This window comes from Cottoperca gobio, chromosome 7 (assembly GCF_900634415.1).
Source record: "Cottoperca gobio chromosome 7, fCotGob3.1, whole genome shotgun sequence".
Taxonomy (NCBI): Eukaryota; Metazoa; Chordata; class Actinopteri; order Perciformes; family Bovichtidae; genus Cottoperca; species Cottoperca gobio.
Window position 1 is genome coordinate 3,267,206 of NC_041361.1, and position 18,526 is coordinate 3,285,731.

General features: G+C 43.7%; 1 protein-coding gene across 5 annotated transcripts in view; it reads right to left on the bottom strand.

Annotated features, from left to right (window-relative positions):
* camta1a (calmodulin binding transcription activator 1a) overlaps nucleotides 1–18,526 on the bottom strand; it is a 269,614-nt gene that overhangs the window by 15,963 nt on the left and 235,125 nt on the right. For 4 of the 5 annotated variants that reach the window (XM_029436628.1, XM_029436627.1, XM_029436626.1 and 1 more), the window contains exons 7-11: nucleotides 16,513–16,666; nucleotides 11,888–12,028; nucleotides 8,950–11,252; nucleotides 4,672–4,798; nucleotides 4,148–4,282 (exon numbers count right to left, since the gene is read on the bottom strand). In XM_029436628.1, coding sequence (XP_029292488.1) covers nucleotides 4,148–4,282; nucleotides 4,672–4,798; nucleotides 8,950–11,252; nucleotides 11,888–12,028; nucleotides 16,513–16,666 — 2,860 coding nt within the window. The remainder of the gene's footprint in view (nucleotides 1–4,147; nucleotides 4,283–4,671; nucleotides 4,799–8,949; nucleotides 11,253–11,887; nucleotides 12,029–16,512; nucleotides 16,667–18,526) is intronic. The other variant, XM_029436629.1, reaches the window with a different exon arrangement.

The following is an 18,526-nucleotide window of genomic DNA, read 5'->3' on the forward strand; positions in this document are numbered from 1 at the left end:
TTTTGTCTTTTAGGAAATGCAGGTGTCATTCACAGGCATCCTGACCCAAAGAAGTCCAACCAAAGCTGCATTTCACTCAAATTGCAGTTTTGCCCCCACAGCCTGACGGTCAGGCTACTGCATGGTGCTATACGGAGAAACAATAAAAATATATATCCTTGGTGTAGACTGAATCTCAATCTCAACAGAGCACTCGTCAACAATAGAACAAAGTGAGGGAAGAGAGCGACGTGAGGAGAGAGAGAGAGAGAGAGAGAGAGAGAGAGAGAGAGAGAGAGAGAGAGAGAGAGAGAGAGAGAGAGAGAGAGAGAGAGAGAGGCAGACCGCTCACTACTCTTCTTCCTCTAATAGCCCCCTCCTCCTCTTCACTTGTTTCACCTCACACACATACACACTTTTCTTGTGTTTCTAGTAGTCGCTGCTATCCCAGCCTGCAGTAAAATGACAAATACCGCTGCTAGGAGACGTTATGCGCACGTGCCGCCGGTAAACAGACGCCCTAATTCCCGTTTGCCGCCTCCTCGTGCCGTGCTCCTACTCCTAAAAGCTCGCCCATTACCGTATTAGTACTGCTTCTTTAGCCTGCTATAATAATTATAAGCATTGCAAGTCAAATAGATCTACTCTGCTCGACGCGTGTGGCTCTTAATTCGGTTCACTGTACGCCTGAACGGAGTCTCTCCCACACCGGAGAAAGTCGGTACAACCGTTCAAAACCCGAGTGGATTCGCCTTCTCCCAGGCTTGCTGCCGTCTGAAACTAAATCGTGTTCTGTTTGCGGTAGTTTACCATGTTTACCCAAACACGCCCACTCCTCCGCGCCTGCATTGTGTGTGCACGGTCTGCCGTTTGTCACGCCGGTGTAGTTAGACTCAGAGTCACTCGGCTTCTGTCAATACGCTCCCTTTAACACTAACAGTCAGTATGCCGCTATGCAGGGCTGTCATTTTGCAGTTCCCAGCGAACCTCTCCCGGCTCGGCTCGTGAGATCTGAGCTCAGGGACTTATTGGGGCGCACGATGAGTGTTCTGCAGCTCCGAGAGCTTTTTCTGTCCTGCCCATGGCTCCGTACCTGCAGTGCTGCAGAGAAAAGCGCCCCTTCCCCCACTCTGCATTATGACAAATCAAGGCAGGCAGGCAGCTGTGCCATTAGCACATCATAGAACAGTGAGTCTTCCATGGGAGAACAAACTCTCAAAGCTGTATAGCACACCGCTGCGGACTCAGACACAAGATTGCACGTATGCCACGTAATGTCAGCAGCCTATAGTTAATCAGGTGACTGAGCGCAGGGGTTAAGTAGCGCGAGTCTGTACAGTCACATTAGGTAACAGCATTCTGGTCACATTAGAGTTTTGAAAGTGGGAAACTAAATGGCTTGCTATCATTATTCCGTTCGATGAGAAGCGCTTCTTGCTTCCCCCCCTGTTGTGCTTCAAGGCTGTGGACATTATCGACGTGATGACTGCACGTGCCCAAGTGATTACATCCTGCCCTACTTCTGAAAGAAGTTATGGTCTAGAGATATCACCGAGGAAATGGAATGTATCTGTGATTGCAAGGGGTAAACAACAGCCAGCAGATCACAGCGTTTACTTTTCTGAGAAAAACAATCTTCTATTTAACCCACAGAGTTTAAAGTGCGCTCTGCGCCAGAGTCACTGTCCACAGTGCAGTGGACCTGAAGCTGCTGGTCATACAGGCTTTTGCCATAAACGTCCAATGGACCCCAGAGGAGCACTCCATTATTGTAGTAACAATCCATCACGTGTGTGATTGACAGGAACAGAATAATAACACCAACAACAGAAACAATGCTTCCCTTTTGAGACAGCTAACACTCTCTTCTCTCTGTCACACACACAGATACAGGTACACACAGAGACATAATATTACATCACTTGTATACACAGGTATGGAACAAAGCACACCCACATGCTATTTATATGTCATATTCTGTTTCCCACAAACTCAGTGTTATGTGATTTTCAACAAATGTTGCTGTTTCGACATTACTGCAAATGTCTTTTTCGACATAAACTCGTCTTTCTCTAAAAATGGCAGGGACACATATGTATCGGTAGTTAGACAGCTGGATGCAAAAGAGATATATTAAGCTGAAATCCCGCCAAACATTACAAGTGAAAATCCCAATGCAGTCGTCTTTGTGGATCACTACATGTCATCCTCAAATAGGAGACCACAGGTTGCCATGGAACACAATAGTGCGAGGCGGTAGGCAAGGGGTTAATATAAGTAAGGTAATAGGGTGGGCTGTGTTTTCCCTGAGACAGTCAGCTCCTCCTTAACTGGTTCTGTGAATGGGCCAGTGAGGCAGTAGGGTATGAATGGCGGAGGGATCCACTGGTACTGCCGTGTATGGAAGCTGCCAGCTCTCGATTACTCACTCCCACTCCCTCAAGGGCCGTCTGCAATGCAGCTGTCCTGTGAGCCTGTGCTTCACCATGCCCTACTTTATCCTGTCAATGCTCAAGCACTGCAGCAATGCTTCACCAGCAGCAGCACACACACACACACACACACACACACACACACACACACACACACACACACACACACACACACACACACACACACACACACACACACACGCACCTACACAAACAATGACTTACACACTCATTACATTCTAGTGAACATGCCTACAGTGGGTCTTCTGACTCACATACTTCATGGGAATTCAAACAGAATGGAAACGTGCCAACCCTGCAGCATCTGTTGTTATGTCTAGAAGACCTCTACAATAATGATCTCAAAAGCTTTTTACTGTAAGGGGATCACACAAAGCAATTTTAACACTATTTGCAAAGACTTATAAACACCAATGCCCATATGTTGTCATTGCATTTGCACTGTTGTAAACACCATAGCTTTCCTATTGGCTGATTGTAACGCAGGCAAGATGAGACAATGAGGCTTTCTCTTACTAAACTGACCTTAACATGACATTTTAAATAAGACGTGGTATTAAACTGGCACATCTCAGAACAACAGACTGAAATGTAAATGTCACATTCAACACATCTTAACACAAACAAAGTTAACTCTCAAATCAGTTTCTCTTGGATAATACCAAGTGGGGCTGGGCACTGTGATTGAAATAAATAACACAATATTAATAAGATATTAATATACTTAATAATATAGCAATGCTATGCAAAGTCACATTTGTGATAGTCTAATAACAATACCAATAATAATAATAATATTAGTACAAATAAATAATTTATTGCATTATACTGTTCCACTGCATTACATCAGGCACAAGTCTTCACATGAGTATAATGTATAACAATTCAATCACACTTTAAGTGCAGTTGCTTCAATAATTAATTTGGACCGCAGCATCTTGCACAACAATAACATGGTATGATCATATCATAACAATACCATTTCACAAGATGTATATTTAAAACATTTACCAATAGTCCAGCCCTACCAACAAAAGGTGTTTTCCAACAACTCTTGATAAAAACGTTCTTACTTACACTGACTTTCAGTCTCTACAAATACTGTAGGAGCAGCCAAATCAAAGATTTGTCCATGACCTTTATTATGTTTGGCCGAGGACCAAAGAACCAGGATGTTTTAGGGCAAGACACAACATTTTACATTCAACTCATCATCTTCTTATTCTAGCTTTGTACACCTGTCGTTCTGATAAATGAGATGTAAGAACATTAATCCCAACCAAAAGTTAAACATTTAACATAGACAATGACCATGCAATGTGTGAGTTAAACTGCATATTAGATTGCTTCCTTCCTTTACTATGTACATGTATAAAAAATTGTAAGGTCACAATTTGTCCTAAGCGTTTAACAATGTCCTGCACACTTGTTTGTCTCCAGGGAGAGCATATGCATGTGAATGTGTAAGCTGTGACAAAATGCTTTAAAGCAAAGGCAGAGAGAGGATTTTTTAATGCATGATGGTCCAGCACATCATTAATCAAAATTAGCTGAATCAATAAGGCCACAGGAGATTTGGAGAGCCAGATAGAAGAATTAGGAGTTACATAAAGAAGTAATGAGTAGAGAAAACAGAGAGGAACAAATTAGGGAGGACAAATAGAAAGAGTCAGGGCAAGGAACCAACGCTACCATCAAACTGAGGAGAGACCTACCATCCAGCGAGAGCCAGTCGTGCTGAGATGATGGCAGTGAAGGAAGAGCGCGGGCCTTGTACTCAAACACCACCGAGTTGGAGATGATCTGGTTACTGACAGCCACCTGTAGCGTCACCAAACCTGTGTCATGAGCTGGAGCGGGAGAAAATAATGAGAATTTAGTACATACAAAGAATACATAATGTCACTATTACGTGGTCAGATTTGACTGGCTCAATTTTCCATGCACAACTACTGTCAGTGTAAACAAAAAATAGACAATTTAGGGCTTAAATCACATGACTACATTAGAATAATATTAACATTACGACCCTCATGATGCCACATCAGGCTTAACCTGCTACATCTTTGAATGTTTGATGGGCATAGAGTAGCTTCTGATTTAAACATCACATTGGCCTATTCCTGAAAGACAGACAAATGAAATGCCAGCAGTAAAGTCAGCGCCTCTGATGGTTCATGAATAACGTGATGGGGAAATCTCCTCATAAACATCCATTCTCTTCTTTGATGTGTCTTACCTGGGCAGTAGCAGCGCAGCACCCCTGGTTGGATGAGAGAGGCTGGCACTGAGATCTGGTCAAACAAGCAGCTGTAGTTTGAGGTGGCCTCCTGCCAGGGTCCAGTGATCAGCACCTTAACTCCACCCTGAAAAACAGGACAAATGGATAAAACAAACTCATAACACAACTGCCAAGTCAGGTTTAAGTATCCCTGCTTAGATTATGTGTCGTTAGCCTGCCATCTAGCGTGCAAAGATTAGAATGACACAGAGGAACAGCAAACAACTGTCTGCTGCCATCATGTGGACAACCAACATCTTTTCACTAAACCTGTTATTATAAAGAATTTCTGCCAACACTGACATTACAATATTGTGCTGCCCTCCAGAGGTCGGATGAGGGTATTACTGCTTATATTATACTTATCCAAAGACAGAACTGCATGCCGTTATTCTTATACCCTTCTTTTACTAGCTCCCTATGACTGGAGGTATATTTTTTCAAATTCAAAACCCTGGCATCTAAAGGATTTGCTGACATACTGTCAAAAGCAATAGTCCTCATCTTAATCTGCCAATTTTAATCTCAAAATTAACATTTAACATTATGCTTTTTCGATTTTCCTTACTTTTGATATTATCAATAACTATCACTTTTATTTTTGATCACTATTCTCTTATATGGACGTCATTGCTGTGACTCCTGTGTGTCACAGATATTAGATCCCAATGATGGCAGTTTTTATAGCAGACAAACATTTCAAATGAGTCTTTCCAGCCTGTGGATCTCTCTAGTAATTAAATAATTTCATGGCATTTTTGCTCTTGCAATAAATATTTTCAAAAGATATCTGTCATTCCCAAATCAGTTTGAGACATTTCAATGACATGGGCTCAGAATAAAGTAAAAATGTAAACAATGTGAATGCTATTTCCTGAATTTATGTATATTTATGTAATAGAAAATCAAATATTAGGATGAAATTGGTTTTCATGTTTTCCAAAATAATGATTGTCTAAGAAAAAAAGCTGTGTAAAATACAGTGTTGTTAATGCACTAACCCTAAATCACATTTAATTTCATTCATAGAGATCTGACATTTTATGATAATGTTGTATTTTCATTTTTATATAAAAAAAGAAAGTGCACTGTTCGTTCTTTACTACCATATCTTGTTAATATAAAATTATTTTTAGGAGAATATTAACTGTAAATACAACTATGGAATAAAATATAAAGCTTGCAGTGTGTTCTTCAGCACTCAGTTGTGTCTGCAGCTCTTAAAGGGCCAGTACACTTCATCAGAAGTGCTTGTTGGATGGTCCACCTTTCCGACATCAGATTAGGGGACTGTGTCCGATCAAAGATATGACTTCACACTGTGATTGGCCACGTGTGCAGAGGTTAGGTAAGTTTTTAACTTTTTGAACTCATGTGTGGCATTAATTGTGTGTATTACAATTCATTACATTACAGTTAACTTAGCTGACGCTTTTGTCCAAAACGACTTACAATAAGTGCAAACAATCATGAGGATGCAACATCTGTGTACAACGGAGTGCAACATTCTGAATCACAAGGACAGACTGTCTGAAAATAACATTTGAAAAGCAAGGGGGACATGTCCTTCTATCCCCAGTGGAAATTACACCCTGGTATAAATGACATGAATTCAAACTTAACATCTGCAGTTGTTTTGTTGTAGAATAGCTGCAGGTTTTTTTGTAGGCCACATTTTAAGCAGGGGTGAATGTTTGATGATCAGATGATTAATTATAAATAGTCTAGCTTTTAAACTTGTGCCTGTGTATCTTTGTATTAGATACCTCCCTCCTCAATGCATAGAGGTTCAGGTTCCAGATGTTAGCTGGAGGAAAGCCAGCAAAGACTTCCTCCTTGTATAGCCGCAGACTGCCAGGCACCAAAATCTAACTGGCTTTATTACTTACAATTTATACATAAGTAGTACCATGCTTTTCTGTGCATGACAGATTGATGATTATGTACCTGATAACACTTTCCACCTATGTGTGTTGTCCTTTGTTTCGGGGCAGATCATGATGTGCTCTGTGTCATTTTGTGTCTTACTCTGAAAAATGAGATTAACTTGTAACCTGATTGTCTGTATTCATCTTCATCTGATCAAATATCAAGAAATTTCCCATTTGAAGCGCCTTGTTAGCAGAGTGGTTACAATGCATATAACCGCAATGTCCCGGGTTAGATTTCAGTGTTGGGATCATTGTTGAATGCAACCTCCGGGTCTGAAAAATGACGTCAATGCGGAATTTCCTAAAACTTGCATTATCTCTTATGTCCAGCTTCACTGGTTGCTAAAAGAAGTCCGGTTGTATAGAAGTTTATGAGAAAATGACCCTACTTCTCACTTGATATATTACCTCAGTAAACATTTTCCTGACGAGTTTATGGTCTTAATTGCTAGTTTAAATTCTTCTTCGTTACATCATGATGTTCATTTTGTAAATGATGGTCCCACTTAGAGTAAAATAGATAAATAACAGTGTATGCTTTAGGGCGGGGCTACCTTGTGATTGACAGGTTGCTACCACAGTGTTGTCCGGTGTTTGTGCTCTATGTGTTTTTGTCTTACAACTTTAACCCTTTAACAGTATGTTCTCCACCTTCCTGTGTCACTGTTGGTTCCAAAAACCAAGATGGTGACGACCAAAACGCCAAACTCGAGATTACTCTCCCCCATTGCTACATTGTCATTTGTCAATAATAATAATAATAATTTCCCTTTCATCCCTGTAAGCAGCAGGGTCAGTTTTTCTCAGGTCAGCGAAGCATGGAAATATTTTTTTGACTTGTGTGTATATATTTTAGGTAAATCTTAAGTTTGACATCTGCCTTGTCACTTTTCTCAGTCTATAAATGAAGGTACAAATGAACATTTTGTTGTAAGAGGAGTTTACTTTCCTGATTGACGAAACTAAAACAAAACGTTCTATAAATTGTTGAAAATAAACTACTTATGCATGGATCACCCTTAATTAAAACTAATCATGTTCAGCGCATAAAGATAGAGCTAGTACATCATTTACAAATGAATTTAATGTCCCCACACATCTGAAAGGTTTTATATTTCCTGGAAGACGCCGACCATACTAACCAGACTAACTGAAGTCTGACATATCACAGAACTAGCAACACATTATCTAAACCATTTTGTTGGAAGTAATCTGAGCAAAGTCTTGAGAATCTACTGGACAGTTTAGTTATACAGTCAACTTTGTTTGTATTTCTTTTATTAAAGCTGAGAGAGGCAACTTTGGAGAAACCAGAAGAGTATGCTAGATTCTAAAAGTATCCAACTGAAAAAATCCCGCACCCTCCCTTTAGGCCTCCCTCCAAAGCCACAACCCAAAACACATGAGAGCACACTGCACAAGGCACCTGACTATTGCTGGAGGACGAGTGTTGGGACAGTAGTGCAGTGTTGTTGTCATCATTAACTGTATCCAGCTACTTCATGTCTTATTCACATTTAAGAAAACACCTAACATTATCATAATGTACGTAAACTAGAATAACCGCCTCGCGTGGATGAGATGCCTCGCGTGAGTGGATGGGGTAATTACAGGCCTGTGACAGACAAAGCTACCAGAGTTTTTGCATGGAAAGGAAAGCTAGTTATGACAGCTGCTAGCTGCTAGCAGCCGGTGAACGGTGATTCTATAAAGTTGCATTATGGTGCGTTCTAGCTCTATACAATAAAAATGACAATTGGGGGAAGGTAAACTATAACTTTATCATGATGTGTTCAAATGTAATCCCGTAAAATTTAGTTTTTGGGAGAAATATGAATAATTGCAGTTGTTTGAAGGAGATGTTTTCACAGCAATATAAAATAGATATTAGAGAGAGAATTATGACCTGTTAAACTTCCTAATAAAAAACTATGCAAACTGTAATGAAGGAGTGTATGTTACAGTACTTAGGATTTATTGTTTTGTTATATTTTTTTTACCGTGGTATCAAATTGGTATCGAGAATCGTGGAATTTCACTAGTATTAAACATTTCTGGTATCGAGACATCCCTTGTCGGGATGTAAAGAGAATTTAAAACAAATTGCCTTCCCTAGCTCTAATTCAATCATTGACCTTTGTTTTTAATAAATAGCTTACATATTTGGGCTTTCTTTCAGAAATGCGTCTTAAAATCTGTTGAATGGAGTTCTCGTGACATAACATCAAAGCACTGGCTGTTACATAAAATGTCATAAATGAAAAACAAAACTGTTTGTGAAAAAATAAAGAGCCCTGTCACTCACCTCAGGGTAGGACCACTCAGGGGAGTAGTCAGTGACCATGAAGAGCCGGCCTGTGGCCTGAAGCATCCCCAGAGCCCCCTGGGCTACAGCTGCAGAAACCACCTCTGCTACATTCATGTAGGACAATGAGCCTGGCTCTCCTGTGTTTCCCCCTGCTACAGCCCCTCCACTCAGAGACTGGGGGCTGCAGCAGGGTTGAAGGCAGAGCTCTGAGGGGCTGTAGCCAGAGCCCCTGGCTCCTCCATCTTCCTGGCCTTGCTGTTGGGGCCCACCAGCTGTGTTCTGATTATCAGAGCTGTGAGATGTGACAAGCTGGTGAGCATATAAGGCCCCTCCAGCTGACATGGCGGTTCCACTGCCATCCACTGAGATAAAGTCATTGATGAGGTCAGAGAACTGGTTACCAAAAGAGATGTCAAAGTGATCCAGGCTGATCTCCATGCCTGTCCCTCCTGCTCCTCCATTACTGGCTGCTCCACCGAGGCCTTGGTGGGTTCCGACGGCATTGTAGAGTCCCTGGACCATACTGGTGCCTTGGAGGAGAGGCTGCAGCTGCTGTTGCTGCTGGGAGCGGTTGCTGCCATCACTGTTGTTTCCATTATGCATTGGTACTCCTTCTCCTGCGACTCCAGTCCCTCCTCGGCCACCATCTGAGGCCTGTTGCATGTAGTGCTCTGCACCCTCTCCGTTTCCTGCCCCACAGGCCTGAATGTGGTCTCCTTGCTTGAGTAAATTCTCAGCTCCATTCTCAGTGGCTCCAGCCTGAGCTGAATTCACATTTCCTGGTTGCTCTAGACCCACCACCTCTTCATGCTCAGTGCCCAGTCCAGGAAAGCTCCCCTGGTACTGTAGCAGCTGGAGAGAGCCAGCCTGACCAGGCCCCTCTGTGGGTGAGCCTCCATTACAGTTTGCCCTGTGCTGGTGGGCCTGATGGTGATGGTGGATGTGGCCGTTGCTGCCAGGGGAATCCGTCTTCACCACTTGCAGCCCCATATAAGCTCCAGAGTCATGGGAATTGTGCTCCATCAAATGTGTTTTCTGGCCCATACTGGGCCTTCCCTGCTGGGCCTGGCCGTTTTGAGAAGAATCCTGGAGGAAGAAGCTGGGCGAACGATTCTGGTGTTGCATGTGAGGACTGGACATTGCCTGACCATAGTTCACTGTGGTAGCGTTGGAAGTATAGTCTTGCTTGGCATCAATAGCACTGAAATCCATCTGCTCCAGGGTGGTGCTGGGACTCAGACCCCCACCAGAAGGAAGCAGGGAGCCTGCTGAATTTAGAGTAAGGTTACCCTGGCCTGTACCAGCACCAGATGACACAGACACCCCGCCGCCACAGTTTACTACAGGCCCCACCTGGTAGCCACTCTCCTTGGCCAGCTGCTGCTCAAAGGATGTGTCTTCTATCTTGATGTTCTTTACCAAAGCTGAGCTGAAGGTGTAGCCATTGTCTGACATGGTGGGGGAGCGCTGCAGACTGCCGTTGGTGCAACTGCTGCCACCGGAGGAAGATGAGGTTGAGGAAGAGTTGCCCTCTATTTTCATTGCACTGCCCCCATAGGTCTGGCCCTGTTTAGGGTTGTTCAGGAAGCAGTCGGGGTCAAAGTTCATATTAGTCTCTGGGATCTTGATGCTTCCAGCGTCCAGACTGCTGGAGAGCACCAGTTCTTCAGACACCCCAGCTGAAGACAGCATGGACATACTGTCTCCTGCCGCATTAGTCCCAGGCTCTCCTACTCCTCCACCGGGGAAGGCAAATTTATGACGATCAGAGGTCACAGACAACACCATGCCCTGTGAGGTGGCATCAGCACCCATCAGGTGAGTGTTGGGACCCGCAGTAGGAGACATGCTGTAAACAGGGTCTCCAGTGACCTCAGACATAAAGACACTCTGGGACAGGCCAGACATGACAGAGGCCACGTGGCTCATGCCTGTCACCACGGGGCTGTCAGCCATGTCTGGATCGCTGTTGAGGCCGCTGCTGATCGACACAGGGGAGTTCTGCGTGGTGTCAGGGACCTCAACCTGGTTGGTGGATGACACTTCCGTGCTGTTCTGGTGTAGCAGGACGGGCTTGTGGACTTTGCCATTGCGTTTTTCCCTGGCACTGCCCCCTCCACCTCCTCCCCCAGAGCTTTTGCCTCCGCCATGGGCACTGTGCTCAGTCTTCCCCTCCGACACATCGTTGTTTTGTACCTCAGAGTGAGCACTGCTGTAGCCCCCTGAGCGAGGGTCCACCTTAGGGGAGATGATGCGGTGTTTGGCGCTGTTGCATTTGTGGTGCACACTGCTCCCTGCACCTATATTAAGGACAAACAGAGAAATAGAGGTTGGCTCTTTGGATGGGTGAGGGGAGTACAGAAAGGGGAAAAAGAAAAGACAAATATATACACAGTACTATTGATGTCCATATACTTAAAAATTGGGCAATACTACTGTTCAAGGAGGAGACAAAGATGGATGATCCGCTTGTTTTTATTTTTTTCAGTTTGTGAGAGACAATTTTCTCCGGGGATGATAAAACTAGCCTTTGTTTTTAGTATACAGCGAGTTAAACGTATGGGAAGTTTTGCCGCAACTGTTATCTCGAGTAATTTGTTAAAAAAAATTGTAAACCTCTGATCTACGCTATTTTCCTGAGTGACAGCCTATAGTGAAATTACACAGCTGAAAATATTTGATTGATTAGCAGAACATTCAGGAACAGCTGGGCTCTTTCAGATATGGCCCAGACTCAGTTATCAGTAAAACACAAATATTAAGCCAATAACCTTGAAACTCAATTTCACTTTAAATCGCCTTCCAATAAAAGACCTCGACCACCTTCTCTGATCTACCAAATAGCAAACAGTATCTTTATGGCCTTTTTGTTTTTCTTGCTGAATCTTCCAGTTCTCTCTTGAGAACAAACTCCCTCCCACCCACTAGCCCTTACCCAGGGTGCCCGTGCAGAGGCAGTTGTGAGTCCGGGGAGGTGGCTTAGTTTGGTGGCTGTCCAGAATCTGTTGCACTAGCTGCTCCACTGAGAAGCCAGAGCTGCTGTTCCCATTGCTGCAAGTCCACTTGATGCCATGAACTGCCGGGAGAGAGGAGGAGACAGAGATGTCAGCCAGCCCAACAGACCACCAGCCACGCCAACCCCCCGCCCCACCCTCTGCCCCACCTGTCTATCTGCCAGTATACATCATGCTGCTCACTGCTCACCTCTCGAAAATGTTCAAAGTTACCGTGGTAAAATACAGAAATTAATTTCTGTTTTTTCCTGAAGCGAAACAAACAACCCGCTGACTGCCTTTGGTAAAATTATATAGTGGTTCCATTAGTAGGAATTGAGTGGCACTACCTTTGGTTCTGATTATGCTTACGTATCACACTCTGTCTTCAGTTCATTTTGAAATATAACTATATATATTAACTTTAAACTCCTATATATTTTCACCATCGTTCCTGTTTTATAGGTCTAGAATTGAACAGTTGCTTTTCTCTAGTTTCTCCTCACTGTAATACCTTTGTAACTTCTGTACTGCACTGCTCATTCTCTATTGTGCCTCTTTCCCTCCCATGTGTCAGTGTCTGTTGCCACTCTGTGGCCTTCCCTCTGTGAGTGCTGATGAAGGGGACAGCAAGCCCAATCCTTCCCCTCTAACCCTGACCTATGACTCTGTTCTGACAGGGAAAAGCCACTGGGGAGGAACGTCACCTAGCCGCTGCTGCTGCACCAAAGAAAAAAAGAGAGGCTTTCACATGTAAAGCTCCACTCCCTGCCTCAGTCACACCTCACTAGCAACTTCTAATACTTCTCATCGCTCCACTTGCTTACCAGCCACCACTTGATAAGACAGATAGTGGTTTTAGTGGCTGAAAGGTGGTACGAGACACCACTGAGTGCAGCCGTGCTCAGGCTGTCAACTGGGGAAAAAGGTCATATTTGAGAAGCAAAGCCTATTTAGACTATCAAACAAAATCAAGCCAGCTTTAATTCAAGGTAGCTCACTTCAGCACTTCCTTTGGTTTAATATGCAAGAGAGAAATATATAGAATCAAGTTTAGAAAATAGCTAGAATTTGCTTAGTGCATGTCTGTTTGCATTTAAGATAACAGGAGATGAAAACAGCGTAAGAGGGTGAGGGTAATGCAGATTAAAGACACAGCTAGTCAAGGCGAGTGCAAAACAAAGCTGGGAAACATGATTGGATGACTGTGATAGGGATCTAAGCTTTAAGATCCTTTGGCAGATTACAGGCTGGTCACCAGCAGATGTCAGTAGAACGGCTGTGATCAAGCTGAGATCATAGGCTCCACAGACAACTCACTGTGGCAGGTTATAGAAACATAAAGAGGATTCATTTTTGATCTCTTATATAGTCAGATGTGCTCAGCCATTATCTAAAGCTGAGAAATAGATGGGACACCAAAAGTGACAGGAACGTTTCATCTAATTACACTGTAATTACTGCAAACATAGTTGTGTCTGTTTGGAGATCCCATTAGACAGTGTGGCTTGAATCGAAGCTCACCTTGTGACAGTGTGTAACGCAAACAGAACAAATTAGACGCTGCTGGTTATATACTGACACAGAGAGATGATATGGCCACAGGAATACTAAAAATGCTGTCATGAATCCCCTTTTGTGACAAAGCCAGTAGGGAGGCTGCGGGACAGAGGAGCTTCCGTTCTGCTGATCTGACTCAGAAAGGGTAACAGAGCAAGAGTGAGAGCCTAATACAACAGCTTACATCCACCATGTACTGCCATCCCTATTTGTCCAAACAATCTTGTCTCCCCTCCACCCTGATCCCTCATGCCAGAATCGCCTCAGCCCTCTTCATCGAGATGGGTGTCACCCCCAGAGGCTCTTGGTTGTTGACATACAGTTACCACCGTGTCTGCCTTTCTGCTCTTCTCACTGAGGGTTATGTTCCAAAGCAGACATGACAGGAGCAGTGCCAGTAGGTTTAATCCCAGTGGCAGCAACAGCAGAGGCACCAAACAGCAACCCAGCCACATCATGATCCTGATGACTGCATCCTGTCATGAGCAGCATCCCACAGCCCTAATGGCAAACACAGTTGATCTGTAGGACACGTGCATATCTCATCTGGTTGCCTCTGCACCATTGGGCACTATATGGGACAGTGGAGTACAATAGTTTACATGATGGCCAGCCCTGCCTGTCTTGCCTTGGTCTGTTCCTCTCTGGCCCTGTGTGTCTAGCCTGGAGACAGGCCCTCTGTCTGTCTGAGTGTTTGTTAAAGCCGCTCATGCACTATCTGTCAGCAGGCTAGGGGCATAGCTGGGGAGAGTGCTGCGTGTTTATAGCATTAGACCAAAAGAGTGAATCAAGCTGGCTGCCTTGTCTATTGAATTGTAGCGTGACTGAGTAGTGATGCCACTCTGTTACCCCCCTCTTCACTCCCTTGCTCCTGTTCTTTCTCATCAAACACCGCGGGGAGTTAAGGAGTACGAGGTCAGACAAGGCCATGTTTTGCGGGGATTATATTTGAACTGCCGTGTGCGAGTATCCGTGCATGTGAAAGTTTTTTTTGCGATTGAGAGCATGTGTGTGTGTGTGTGTGTGTGTGTGTGTGTGTGTGTGTGTGTGTGTGTGTGTGTGTGTGTGTGTGTGTGTGTGTTTGTCGTGGGGAGACAGAATAAGCTCAACTGATTCATGAAATCCATATTTTTCCTTTGTTGTTTTTTTTGTATCATTAGAAGTGTCAAATGGTTAGTGCACTGAAATCTCGTGACGAGAATAACAAAAGGGAAGAGCAAGACGGAAAAGGGCAATTATATCGCAAAAGTTGACAAAGCTCTGGAAAAATAACTGTTTGACATTATACTAAGGGTTCATGTGCTGACACAAATCAGCTTGTGAAATAGTGACCATATAAGAACAATCTCATAACATACAGCCACACACACTGTATATGACTCAGTGTCAAGCACACTGTACACCCCTGCACTCTGCACTCAATACTCAAACTGCAATCTTTCCTTCTAGTATATACTGTATATAAACAACTTCTGAGGAATTGAGGAACTTCTACTGTATACATAAAGAATATCCACAGCACTGCATACCTATTATTAAATTCCTGTGAAATGCAAAACGAAACCTATCTACTAATGAACGCAAGATGCGTTTTGTAAGATATAGGTCAGTCTGGGAAAAGAAAATGCACTGTATGTTAAGAGCTAATGTATTATTTAAGACTAAATAATTCATGGATAATAAAGCCTGACTTCATCACAAGTCTTCGCTCCTTACATTGGGATGGAGGGGTTGCCATCTAACAGCACCACTAGATGGCAATGTTGCTCCATCACTGAGCTAGTGTTGTCATGCTGGCTGTTCCAGGAGAAAGAAAGGGGGAGAGAGAGGGGAGAAGAAAGATAGAAAGCAAAGACAGAATTGCAGGAGAGAGTTTTTTTTGCTCTTTATGTAGCCCCCTCATGTAGCCTGGTAGCTAGAAGGCATCTCACACTCACCCTCTTTGTCCCAACAACTCCCAAAGTTAATGACTTTACGCATTAACGCAAATGGTGCTTGGTTTTTACATTAAGCCACAGATCTAATGAATACAGTAGGCCGTTGTTGTTCAGTGGCTGTCCTGAGGTAAGGCTTTATGTTAAAATATGTCTTAAAACTGAAAGCAAGCAGAGCAGTGAGGAGGATCACAATATAGCCAAGACATCAGCGATGATGGTCTGGACTGCCTCGTCAGTATGCAGCCAGCATGTGTTTGCTTGTAAAGCTGCTGACACGTTCCTCTTTACCTGGCCACATCTCCAATAATTGGCCATCGGAATATCAGTCACAGCCCTGCTGGACCCTGCCAGACACGCCCGAATCACAGTGTGGTTGTTAAAGGTATCTTAACAGCTGTCTGAACGATTTTCAATGCCTCACAAGGTCCCCATTTGGCTATTATCATCATCAGACAAACCCTGACTTTTTCCAAAACATTGCCTCAATCTTTGGGCAGATCTAGAGACTCATAAAAACACATAGTGCACCTCACAGAGCATTAGGCAAGCTGATAACAATTGAATGGGTAGAGAGACAGTGAAGGGGTGGAGGGGGGATTTCTGGTGAGTCAGACATTCTTGCTCCCACGCACTAACATACTAACATGAATCAATAACCAGCTTGCTGCCCTCCTCTGCCTTGACTTCCTTCCTGGACCAGAGAGGAAGCACACTCTCAGCCTGCCCAGCACAGTGCCAGAGGTCTAGGGGAATGTCTGAACTTTGACCCTTAACTAGCAGACGGCTCCAGGAAGAGCACACACTCGTACAACAGTGCAGGGAACACTGGCAGAAGATGCTCTGACAGAGGTGCTGAGGGCACTTAGTGTACCAGCTATCAGCAAATTGAACTTGACATAACATCCTCAGACAGAAACAACAACCACTATGTTTAGTCTTCCCATGCATGTAAACATATAAAGACCATTACGGCATTTTTTTTGAGGAGGCGGCAACTGTTTATATCAAAGGTTATGAATAAAAGTTTGGGAGGTAAACGTATTGATGAATGGGATTTTTCAAATACTCACACATGGGCTTGAGCTGGCCGATCAGCTCCTCCTTCGTCCATTTGGCCCACTCCTTCTTGTCTGTATTGATGGAGCACAGGATCGGACCACATGGTTTACCACAATCCTCAATGGCTGGAACATTCAAATAGTGGACGAGCACTATATCAGGGTTCTGTGGGGAACGCAGAGAGAGAGAGAGAGAGAGAGAGAGAGAGAGAGAGAGAGGGAGGGGGAGGTTAGACGAAATGACTTTATAAATAGTCTGGCTAAGAGATACTGTGGCACAGCTGTGAGGGCTTTTATTTGGAACATGCCAGTTAGTCGATGAGAAGTAAAAATGTCGCTGAACTATTAACACTGGATGGTAACCCTCAAGCCCAAGAACAGAAGAGTAAATGCACAACTCGAAACACAAGCAGGGAGCAGAACAAATCTGGGATCAGAAATCTGCAATAATCTCACTCATTATGTGACTATCTGTATCGCCAAATGTGTGTGCCCTTGGATGTGTATACTGGTGTGTGCCATTTCGTGTGTATTTGTATGTGCATGTGTGTGATAATTACAATGTGTGCTCGTGTAACACACTTATGGCATTTTGTCAAGTCCTCCCACATGGTGAGTTGATGCCCTCAATTAACTCTGCCTGTATTTACTAAGTCAAAACTCAACAATTTGCCGTCTGCAAATTGTTACTCGGTTACCTCGGCAAATTCCCTAAATTGACAGCTTATGAATAATAGGTAGCGTTTAAAGGAATGTTGTGCTGGTGTGAATAACATCAATTCGCCTCTGTTATCATGAAAAGCTTTGATTACCGAGCATGGCAAAGACTCACACAAGGAATGTTCCCATTTCAGTCCTTATCGCTTCCAATTTATTATAAACATCCCGGTACCACTAAGCCCACACAAACGTAACACACAAATACAGTACAATATCCCTACACTGACACATAGAATACAAATAAAAGCTGCACTGATTATAACTGACCGGTAAGCAGACAAATATAAGCTGGTATACAATATATGGAAGGAAAAAATGATCATCAGATGTATGAAAAACATAAGTAAAAGGATGCACGCGTACTTGCATGCACTCTCAGACTAATAGGACGCAAGAATCGTCAAACCAACAAAGAGCTTGATAGAGAAAAATGCCGTGACAACATGTGTGTGTGACTGCAGTTTGAAGCTTCATCAGTACTAAGTGGCAAATAAATCAGGGTGCTGCTACTGTAGGTCTGTGCTCCCTCTCAGTGTGTACCATTAATCTACGACTACACCCCCCCCCCTCCCACTCTCACATTCTCCACTTTTATCAGACAGGGGTGTGGTTGGCGGCAAACAGATCCAAAAGAAAAAATCTTTTGAAAATCAACCCGAACGTACCAACAACTACCATCTCTATGTGTTTGTGCAGCCACAGCTCCAGTAGTGGAACAGCAAGAAATAGTATGTAAAGCAGATTCAGGACGACAGATGACCTCCCTCCAACCCTCCAACCAGGAGCTGGAGCTGGACATTACACCATATTATCTCACTGCTTTCCTTGTCCCCTGTCATTGGTATGGGCATTAGGCGACGACTGCTGCCCTGTTTGGATGGAGATGGCACAGGCACAGGGCAGCATGTGATGCTCCCAGATGGCATCACCAGCTGTGTCAATAGCTAAGAGATGCCCTCAATCTTTACTTGGAATGAGAGCGCCAAATGTAGACAGCTTCATTCAATTATGATCATACATAAACATATGTAGATGTATGGGAGTGCAGGCGGGAGTAAATAGACATAGACACACACAGTTCACACATAACTTGTGCAGACACACAAGCACAGACACACACACACACACACAAACAGACTGAGCAAGGACAAACTCATTAGCATACCGTAACAGACACATATATACTCACAAGTTACACAAGGGTTAGCTTTACACAATCACACACGTGGTTACACAACAACCACACTCCAGCGGTTTTCTACCTTTTCACACATAGCCACAAAAATGTGCACACACACACACACAC